The sequence below is a fragment of the Rutidosis leptorrhynchoides genome, chromosome 10, assembly GCF_046630445.1.
Source record: "Rutidosis leptorrhynchoides isolate AG116_Rl617_1_P2 chromosome 10, CSIRO_AGI_Rlap_v1, whole genome shotgun sequence".
Lineage (NCBI taxonomy): Eukaryota > Viridiplantae > Streptophyta > Magnoliopsida > Asterales > Asteraceae > Rutidosis > Rutidosis leptorrhynchoides.
The window spans coordinates 136,211,122-136,222,607 of NC_092342.1; the positions used below are offsets into that span (position 1 = coordinate 136,211,122).

The 11,486-nt window shown below is 32.8% G+C and overlaps 1 protein-coding gene across 1 annotated transcript; it reads right to left on the reverse strand.

The window, feature by feature from the left end:
• Positions 1-2,557: 2,557 nt before the first annotated feature.
• Positions 2,558-7,590, reverse strand: LOC139870639 (secreted RxLR effector protein 161-like). Its single transcript, XM_071858419.1, has 3 exons — positions 7,501-7,590; positions 7,204-7,398; positions 2,558-2,800 (listed from the first exon to the last, which is right to left on the reverse strand). The coding sequence occupies exons 1-3, from the start codon at positions 7,588-7,590 to the stop codon at positions 2,558-2,560; spliced, it is 528 nt and encodes a 175-aa protein (XP_071714520.1).
• Positions 7,591-11,486: the final 3,896 nt, after the last annotated feature.

An 11,486-nucleotide genomic window follows, 5' to 3' on the forward strand; every position in this document is an offset into this window, starting at 1 on the left:
CCATCTGAGCTACTCCTTTTTCTGATTTATTATCACTTTCAATTCTTATAACCCGTATTTCGTTTTTCCCTACTTCTTCATCTTCTTCATATGTAAATCGATCCAACTCATGTTAATTGTAATAACACTTACCAATTCGCTTTTAGAATTTAATATTCAACACATAAATAATTAATTGAGATTAATAGGGAAAAAGAAAAGAAAAAAAAATTATAAAAAAAATAAACCGCTGCTGCTACTTCACGGTTTAAAAAAAATATGGATTTTGATATTTGGAACGTTATAGACAAAGGTTATATCATAAAATGTGTTTCAAATTACTCCTACAAACTTTTGAAATCATTAATTTAACCGTAAACATCAATATGACTTCGTATTTTAGGATGAACAAATCCGTTGACTTTTGACCTTAAAACTTTGACTCATAAATTCGATCTTGTTTTACAAAATTGGAATTTGAAACTTTGAAGATAGTTTACTCACATGATTTATAACAACCCTGTACTAAAGGATTTTAAAATTCCATACGAATTCGTGTTTTGACTAAAAAAATGGAAGAACATAATAATACTCTTTATTTTCTGTTAAATTAATAAGTTTCAGTGATAACTGCGTATGCCTGAGTATATGAACGAAGGTAATATTTATAATTGATACTGACTTGTTAGAAATGAGACTAGATTGGGACGTGTAACAACAATGAAGACAGGATCATACGAGTAGGTAAAAAAAATATCAAGAAAGTAATAAAATAAAAAGCTAGATCATAAAGGCTACTTGATTCCAATTATATCTGATCATCTGAAGATAAAAAAAAAAAAACGATTAGCTGGATAGATATGTTAAATTGAATTGATTTATATATATATATATATATATATATATATATATATATATATATATATATATATATATATATATATATATATATATATATATATATATATATATGTATATATATATAAACAGTATTCTAATTAATAAAAAAAATGTATAAAAATTCTATTAATATTGATAATAATAAATGATAATGATGATAATAATTATTAATAATAATGTTATTCTTAATAATAATAAAGATAAGATAATAATAATATGAATATAACAATAAAGATAATGATAAAAGTAATAATAATATTTTTAAATGATAATAAAAAAAATTAATCATAATAATCAAAATTATAGTTTTTAATCATTATTATAATAATATTCATGTTTAACATCTTTATTTTGATAACCATAACTTCTTAATTATAACAATAATAATACAATACTGATATTGATATCAGTTTTAATAATAATAAAGATGAAAGTAATAATAATATTACTAATCATAATAACTAACATTATAATTTCACTATTAGTTATAATAATAAAGTTCTTAACAATGATAATAATATCTAATAATACAAGTGATCAACAAGTTACATATATCCTATTTTCATTTTTAAAAATAATGATATTAATAATACTGATATTGATATTAATATTAATATTAATAATAATAAAGGTAATAATAATATTGGACAAATATATTTTCAATTTGGAATTTCATTTTATATATTATTTTTTTTTATATTTTCAAATATGTGATACTTATATCATAACTGAATTTTAAATATCTATATTTTTTTTATATATTTCAATATACATATAATATTTACAACAATGGTTCGTGAATCGTCGAAAAATAGTCACAGGGTTAAATGAAATCATGATAACAGTTCAAGAATTTTTAGACTCAACTTTACAGACTTTGCTTATCGTATCGAAATCATATAAGAATTAAGTTTAAATTTAGTCAGAAATTTTCGGGTCATCACATTTATGACCGATGGACTACTATGGACAAAAACCAGATAGACGTATCAAATAAACCAGGACAAAGGACAATTAACCCAGAGTAATAAATTAAAATCAAAATGTCAAACATCATGATTACGGAAGTTTAAATAAGCATAATACTTTAATTTTATATTTCATCGTACCTTTATTTACTGTCATTTTAATTACTGCAATTTACTTTATATCAATTTAAATTCTGTCATTTATATTATCGTCATTTATCTTTATGCTTTATTTAAAATCGACAAACCGGTCATTAAACGGTAAAAACCCCCTTTATAATAATATTACTATATATAATTATATATATTTTATATAAATATAGTTGTTAAAAATATAGCGTTAAACTCAGCTAGCTCCCTGTGGAACGAACCGGACTTACTAAAAACTACACTACTCTACGATTAGGTACACGGCCTATAAGTGTTGTAGCAAGGTTTAAGTATATCCCATCTATATAAATAAATAAAACTTGTGTAAATTGTATCGTATTTCGTAATAAAAATAATAGTATTTCGTATACACCTCGCATAACATCAGTGAACATATATGCTGGATTCTTTGTACCTTGAATGCTCTCCAGATTAGATGTTCCATTGCTTATCCGTTCTCTGATAAAGTGATACTTCATGCCAATGTGTATCATCTTAGCATGATAGACTGAATTCTTCGCTAATTTGACTGCGCTCTCATTATCACAATATAAGACATATTATGTCTGTTTGCTACCTAGTTCTTTCATGAATGTCTTCAACCATACTAGTTCTTTACTGGCTTCAGTCAAGGCCATGTATTCTGCTTCAGTAGTAGATAGAGCCACTCTCTTTTGAAGCCTAGACATCCAACTCACTGTCATTCCTCCTATAGTAAATACATATCCGGTGGTGATCGTGAATGTGTTATTGCATCTACCCAGATCTGCATCAGAATAACCCCTGAGAGTAGTATCCCTGCCCTTGAAACATAACCCAACTTTAGAAGTACCCTTTAAATACCTCAATATCCACTTCACAGCTTCCTAAAGTTCTTTCCCCGGAGCTGACATAAAGCGACTAACCATCCCAACTACATGTGCTAGTTTTTAGGACATAGAATTTTCTTTATCTTCTTTAAACTTCGACGAAAAATTATTTTAAGCAGTTAAATTGATAGACATCCAAAATTCCTTTACGCAAGGGCGGGGCAAAAAATTTTGTTATCATTATTTTTAATTTTATTGATCTAAAGTATACCAAAAAAATTAAAAAAACCCAAAAATCTTTGCTTTTAAAACAATCGTTTTAAAAACGACAAATTTTAAATTTTGTCGAGGGACGGACTAGGTAAACATACCGAAACTACCTAAAGTAAAAGGAAACAAAATTTTAAAAAATTATTCATTTAAATTGTTTTAATAAATAAAGGTTTTTACAAAAAAAAAATATAATAAAAATATTATGTAAGTTTGTAGTTTATCTTATGTACAACACATGGTAAAACATCGCATTTTCAAAGACTGACATTAAAGTTCAGCAAAAGCTACTAATTTTGACGACAAGACGCAAAATATCAAATGTGATATAAAATAATATGTTTGCAAACTCGGTATTTTTAATCACTTTTCTACACTAATCACCCTCATGAATTTATAATTATAGTCTGATTTAATGCAAATGAGGGCATTGTATGATCTCATGTGTGGGGAAGGGTTATAAATTCTCTCGGGTTTACACTTAGTTTAATTGCCAAATTTTGTGAAAATTTGAAAAATTTTCAACTAAATGAATTCAAAATCATGTTTATACATATTTATGAATGATAAAACTAGGTTATAATACCGAAATTATTGTTACCTCGGAGAGAACATAAATGGAGAAACAACCCAAAACGTTAGAATTCATTTAAAATGGAATAGAGGAGAATAAAAAGGCAAAGAAAAAAATAAATAAAAGCTAAGTGTGGGAAGAATTTACCAAGTTCTTTAAAACACATATCACATATATTTGGTACAGATTAGTGCAGGTACTTTTGTTTTGGACGATTTTAATCAGTTTTACCTAATTTACTGTAATATATATTTGAAAGAAAGATGGATCTGCACGATGGATCAATTCCATCATTAAAAGGAAGTAAAGTCTTCTGGAAAAAGACACGCGCTTCTTGATTTAGGTCAGGAAGTTGTCATCCAGACCAGCTGTAGGTTGACGAAAAATCTCGAAAAGTCATCTCTAAAATCAGCAGGAAATCCACGGACCTCAGCATCAAACAGGGTCGCCAAATGGTCAGACTTATCCTAACCATGAGAGGATCTGTCTCGTAAAATGGGGAGGGCGTCGTGCAAATTAGCTTGATAAGACTAATGAATCAGACCCCCAGAAAGGATAATCTCCTTAAAGATTAAAAATCAGCCTTTGAGACTGATATTACTCAATCCTTGAGATTGACTTTAAAGATTGAGAATTACAAACTCATGGAATTCAATGAAATCTAAACTCGAGCTTGAACGAGAAAATATTTTGATCAAAATTAAAACCGATTTGTTTTCTGAAAACCTATTTTCAATGCGTTCATTACCATTGAACGTAAAATCCTAGGAATTCACCTGGAATTCATTAGGTCACCTGAACCAAATCGGGTGTCAACCGTAAGAACGGTGGTTGCAGAGCAAGGTCGAAGACAGGACCTTGTGCCAGACTGAAAAATTATAGGGTGATCTTTACTATTGCTCCTACAAAGGATAGTAATTGCATCCGACACATTTTAGACCATGAACATCTGCATGTCATTAGATATTGCCTTAACAGTTGCTTGTTCAACTCTTTCCTTTACAATCGGATGGTAGTTTACCGAAAGGTAATATACGGAGCAAGTATACTGGACGTGTTGCTTTCCCAATACAAGGTTAGCAAGTGGGTGACACAAAACCATAAGTTTTGAGCTAAAATTTTCAAATCTGAAACCCACCAAACTCACAAAAACAATTTGCAAACACCGGTGAAGGGTTATTCTGGAAAACTTATCTAGGGTAAAATCTAGAATGAATTTTCAAAAGATCAAATGTTTTCATAAAGATCCAATTTCCGTAAAGGATCTAAATTTTCATAGTCATGTGGGACTGTAAACCACATCGTTACTACCATTGTTTATACCGCCGTATCAAAATCACTGATGTATAAAGTGTGAGAATAAAAAAATGATTCGAGTGAAGTGTGATTTAATTTCAAGTTCTGTATTGCTTCAGGACAAGCAACGCTCAAGTGTGGGGATATTTGATAGTGCTCCAAATGAACATATATTTAGGCACAATATCCTTCCAATATGTAAAGCTTTTAGTTGTAATTGTTCTATTTTTATGTAATATTCGTTTAAATAAATAAGTGCGAAGACAAAAGAAGAAAACGACGATTTGAAGACGCAAATGATCAAAAAGCTAAAAAGTACAAAGTACAATCCAAGTGGTTCAATTTATTGATGAGAAACGTCTCAAAATTACAAGAGTACGAGCCGCAAAACACAAAGTACAAGATATTAAATTATACGAAAGGACGTTCGAAAAACCGGAACCGGGACCTGAGCTAACTATCAACGCGTGACGCAACGGAGCTAAAATTACAAGTCAACAATGCACAAGAATATAATATAATATTTAAATTATTATATAAATTATTTATATATTATATATTATATTAAATAACGTCGACAAACTAGCAAACAAAAAATATGTGAGCTGGATCTGACGGCCATGCGATCGCATGGGAAATAGGCATAAAACTCATGCGAGTGCATGAGATTTGCACTAAAATCCAATGCGACCGCATGAGTTACTGTAGCAGGCCACATTCTATAAATTCGCCAGTTTTCTGGGAGTAAAAACACCATCTTTTTCTCTCCTCTTCATCTGTAATATATATATATATATATATATATATATATATATATATATATATATATAATTTTAATTTTAATTTTAAGTTAATAATAATAAGGTTATTTTAAGAATGTTTTACGGGTTTTAAGTCAAAATTCTGTCCGTGCAACGCTACGCGATTAATCACCACTGTAAGCTATGTTCTTCCTTTTTAAATTAATGTCTCGTAACTAAGTTATTATTATGCTTATTTGAGCCAAAGTAATCGTGATGTTAGACTAAAAATTAAGATTGGGTTATTAGATTTTGTACCATAATTAAGGTTTGGACAAAAGACCGACACTTGTGGACATTGGACTATTGACTATTAATAGATAGGGGGTATTGTCTAATTGAGCAACAACTTATTGGAACCTGTCGAACCTATCTTCAAATTAGTTAATCTAATAATTATTAAAATGATTATGTATGTTCTATTTAGTGATGTTTATACGACATCTTTTACGATCATTTAATTAATTATTCGGGTTAGGTAATTGGTTATTCATTCTGATCAAGTGGGTAAATTTATTTTCATATCTAATTAAAACAGGGGTAGATTACATACAGTGACAACTGGTGTAATTGTTGACAGAAGTGATAACTGCGTCACAATTTAAATCCTTAATTAGTTGGACTATTTGACTTCGGGTATAAGGGTAATTTGACGAGGACACTCTCAATTTATATTTATAACCGATGGACTACTATGGACAAAAACCAGATAGACGTATCAAATAAACCAGGACAAATGACAATTAACCCAGAGTAATAAATTAAAATCAAAATGTCAAACATCATGATTACGGAAGTTTAAATAAGCATAATACTTTTATTTTATATTTCATCATACCTTTATTTACTGTCATTTTAATTACTGCAATTTACTTTATCACAATTTAATATACTGTCATTTATATTATCGTCATTTATCTTTACGCTTTATTTAAAATCGACAAACCGGTCATTAAACGGTAAAAACCCCCTTTTATAATAATATTACTATATATAATTATATATATTTTATATAAATATAGTTGTTAAAAATATAGCGTTAAACTCAGCTAGCTCCCTGTGGAACGAACCGGACTTACTAAAAACTACACTACTCTACGATTAGGTACACTGCCTATAAGTGTTGTAGTAAGGCTTAAGTATATCCCATCTATATAAATAAATAAAACTTGTGTAAATTGTATTGTATTTCGTAATAAAAATAATAGTATTTGGTATACACCTCGCATAACATCAGTGAACATATATGCTGGATTCTTTGTACCTTGAATGCTCTCCAGATTAGATGTTCCATTGCTTATCCGTTCTCTGATAAAGTGATACTTCATGCTAATGTGCATCGTCTTAGCATGATAGACTGAATTCTTCGCTAATTTGACTGCGCTCTCATTATCACAATATAAGACATATTATGTCTGTTTGCTACCTAGTTCTTTCATGAATGTCTTCAACCATACTAGTTCTTTACTGGCTTCAGTCAAGGCCATGTATTCTGCTTCACTAGTAGATAGAGCCACGCTCTTTTGAAGCCTAGACATCCAACTCACTGTCGTTCCTCCTATAGTAAATACATATCCGGTGGTGCTCGTGAATGTGTTATTGCATCTACCCAGATCTGCATCAGAATAACCCCTGAGAGTAGTATCCCTGCCCTTGAAACATAACCCAACTTTAGAAGTACCCTTTAAATACCTCAATATCTACTTCACAGCTTCCTAATGTTCTTTCCCCGGAGCTGACATAAAGCGACTAACCATCCCAACTACATGTGCTATATCAGGCCTTGTACACACCATGGCGTACATTAGACTATCCATGGCAGATGCATAAGGACTCTTAGCCATTTCTGCTTTTTCTACTTTAGTTTTAGGAGATGATACTTAGAAAGCCTTAGATGACTTTCCAATGGTTTTTTTCTTGGCTTTGTTGACTCATCATTCATTATGAACTTTTCAAGAACCTTGCGAATATACTTCTCTTGAGTTAAGGAAACTGACCCATCTTTATTTATGCATATACTCATACCAAGAATCTGTGCATTACTTATTTTAACCATATCAAGAACCTTTCAAGAACCTTGCTTCTTCAAATTGCTTATTTTAACCATATCAGAACCTGTAATTAACATGTCATCGACATAAAGAAGCAATATAATATAGGAGTTCTTGAACTTCTTCAAATAACAGCAATGATCTATAGAACTTCTCACAAATCCAATCTTCTCCATGAAATTATCAAATTTCAAGTACCACTATCTGAAAGCTTGTTTCAAACCATACAAGCTTCTCTTTAGTTCACACATAAGACTCTCCTTTCCTTTGACATAAAACCCCTCTGGTTGAGACATATAGATGTCATCTTCAATGTCACCATGCAGAAAGGCTGTTTTAACATCCAACTATTCTAAGTGTAACCTCTAGGTTGCCACCATACTTAGAACCAATTTGTTAGTCGTCATCTTCACCACTTGAGAAAAGATTTCAGCATAGTCGACTCCTTTCTTTTGTTGAAACCCTTTGACAACTAATCTTGTTTGTATCATTTAGAACCATCCCCTTCATCTTTGACTATGAAAAACCCATTTATTCTGTAAGACCCTTTTTCCTGGCGGTAACTTGGTGAGCTTCCAAGTTTGATTCTTTAATAAAGATTCCATCTCGCTTTGCATAGCCTGCTCCCACTGGAACGAATCTTTTACTTTCATTGCCTCAGAATAACATTCCGGTTCACCTTTTTCTTTCAGAAGAAGATATTTAACTGTTGGACTAAACTTCTCTGGCTGTCTTGTGACTCTCGTAGATCGCCTGACCCAATTGGACTGGTCTGGTTGTGGTGGGGGTTGTGGGGGCTGCTCATCATCAGAATATGAGTCCCACTGTCAGAAACCTGCTCGTGATTAGGATCCGAGCTTTCAGTGTTGGAAACTCCCACTGGAACTTTGGTTCCATTCTCTGGAGTTTCCATATCTTCTTCTCTAGTTGTCTCTGTGTCAACCTCAAATTCAACTGATTCTTTTTCTTTTGGTGTTGAGTTGAAATCCTTGTACAATTCTGCTTCATTGAAAGTGGCATGTTTACTTTTGATCACATGTTTTCCATTGTTATTCCATAACCTGTAACCCATATCACTTGCCCCATATTTAATGAACACGTACTTCTTTGCTTTTGCATCGAGTTTCTCACCATCTTTATTAATATCATATGCACTGCACCCAAAGATTTTTAGATGCTCATAACTGACTTCTTTTCCTCTCCATTCTTCTTCAGGTATTTTAAAATCAAGTGGAGCTGATGGAGAACGGTTGATCAAATAAGCGTCAGTGCTTACTGCATCAGCCCATAGAGTCTTGGTAGCCTGCAATTAAGTCTCATGCTACGTGCTCTCTTATTTAAAGTACGATTCATCCTTTCTGCAACTCCGTTTTACTGTGGAGTACCTGGACCGTCTTGATCATCTGAATGCCATGATCAGCACAATAGTTAATGAATTCGGTGCTGATGTATTCTCCTCCATTATCCGACTTCAAGAACTTTACCTTCAAGTCAGAAGATAATTCAACAGCAGATTTCCATTTCTTAAAAGCTTCAAATACATCAGATTTATTTTTAGGAAAGTAAACTTATACCTTGCGTGTTGAATCGTCAATGAAAGTAACATAATAGTGTGCTCCTCCCAATGAAGAAACATGAGTAGGCCCGAACACATCCGTGTGTACCAGCTCTATCTTCTGAGCTTTTAGAGTTCTGCTTGTTTTAGCAAAGGTGACTTTTTTCTTCTTGCCTAGAACACATGACTCGCAAAAGTCAGATTCAACTCTCTTCAGACCAGGAATTTTCCCATTTGACACTAGAATTTTCATTCCTTTGTCACTCATGTGAGCTAAACGTTGGTGCCACTGACTGGTTAAGCTTCGATCATTGGAAACTGCATTTACTTCATTAGCTGGAACTTCTATCATATAAAGAGTGCCTATCTTCTATCCCTTGGCTGTTATTAAGTTCCCTTTTATTACTTTCCACTGACCTTCACCGAATAGCGTACCATATCCTTGATCGTGAAGCTGTCCAACAGAGATTAGTTTATTCTTTAGGCCAAGAATAACTCGGACGTTTTCCAAGGTCCAGTTAGTGCCCAAAGATGTCTTCAGCTCTAATCCCTGTGATGTCAAGCAAATGATCATTAGCCAAACGAACTTTACCAAGATTACCTGTTCGTAGATTCTTCATCAAGTGTGGGCTTGGAGTAGCATGAAACAATGGTCCTGAGTCCATAACCCAAGCATCAATTGTGATCTCAATGCAACACACGAGGATTATTCTCATCGTCATCTGTTGCAGCTGCTACATTGACTTCATTTCCCTTTGATGATGTTGTTGGCTTAGTGCACTGATTTCGAAAATGCCCAGTCTTCTAACAATTCCAACATTTAATATCATTCATTGTTCTCGACACACTCCTTCTTCTTGACTTTGACCTGCCCTTGGTGGTGTTACTTCTATTTTTTCTCCTACTCCTCTCTTCTGTTCTAAGAAAGTTTTCCTGATGGTTCTCCTGAGCTCTTCCTCCTTATGTTCTCACCAAGAATAAAATCACGAGTGCCCTCAAACTTGAGCTTTGAGGACTCTGTGGATCCACTGATAGCTGTGACTAATCCTGACCAGTTTTTACGTAACGAGGATAATAAAAAAAGAGCTTTAACTTCTTCATTAAACTTGATATCAACACACAATAGCCGAGAGATAATATTGTTGAAGTTATTGATATGGTTTGTTACTAAGGCACCTTCTTTCAACCTGGTGTTTACCAACTGTCTGATCAAAAATACCTTGTTAGAAGCAGACGGCTTCTCATACATATTTGATAAGGTCTTCATCAAACCATGTGTTGTGGTTTCATTCACAATATTAAAGGCAACACTTTTTGTCAGCGTGAGCCTGACAACAGTTATGGCTTTTCTGTCAAGCGTCTTCCATTCGTCGTCTTTCAATCTTTCTGGTTTATTCTCACTCAAAGCATCGATCAAATCCTTCTGACATAACAAGTCTTCAACCTGCATCTTCCACCACCCAAAATCTTGCCCGTCAAACTTGTCGATTTTAATTCTTCCTTCTTCTGCCATTGTAAAAGCTTTATCAGATCTGATGGATAACAACAAAACACACCTTTGACGGCTAGGGTTTAAAACTTTCTATCTGCAGCAGACTTGTAATAGCAGTAGCAGCAGATCTAGAATCTGCTTAACGTAGCAGCAGATCTGAAGCAGATGTCTACTAGGGTTTCTGTAACGGCAGCAACCTATGATCCTTTAATCTGCAGCAGCAGACTTTCACCAGCTTAATCGAGCAGCAGCAACATCAGACCTGCAATCTGGTTTGATCTTGTTATCTGCAAACGGCTAGGGTTAGAACCTGAGGTCTAGATACCAGTTATTATGGCTTGAACCTGCCGTGATCATAGTAACACCCTAATCGACTAGAAATCTCACACAATATAATAGCCGAGTATGAACACAAGAAAAGAAAAGAACACGACACAAGAAATTATAGTGGTTCGGTCTCGATGTGAGACTTAATCCACTTTGGAACTAGAGAGTGAATTTATTATTTAGGAGGTGATACAAAGCAAGTACGTATGAGATATTATTTATAGACTATGAATTAGACAAACCCTAGTCTAATTAATTCTAGATCCGGCCCATTTAAATTAGGTTTGGCCATACCCTAACTTAACCACCAAGCAA

Excerpts from the sequence above, each read along its gene's own strand:
- LOC139870639 (XM_071858419.1), bottom strand. The coding sequence starts at position 7,590 with ATGGCTAAGAGTCCTTATGCATCTGCCATGGATAGTCTAATGTACGCC. Across the intron at positions 7,399-7,500 it reads TAGCACATGTAGTTGGGATG|GGCAGGGATACTACTCTCAG; the intron begins GTTAGTCGCTTT and ends TTATGTTTCAAG. Across the intron at positions 2,801-7,203 it reads CTGAAGCCAGTAAAGAACTA|GGCAGGGATACTACTCTCAG; the intron begins GTATGGTTGAAG and ends TTATGTTTCAAG.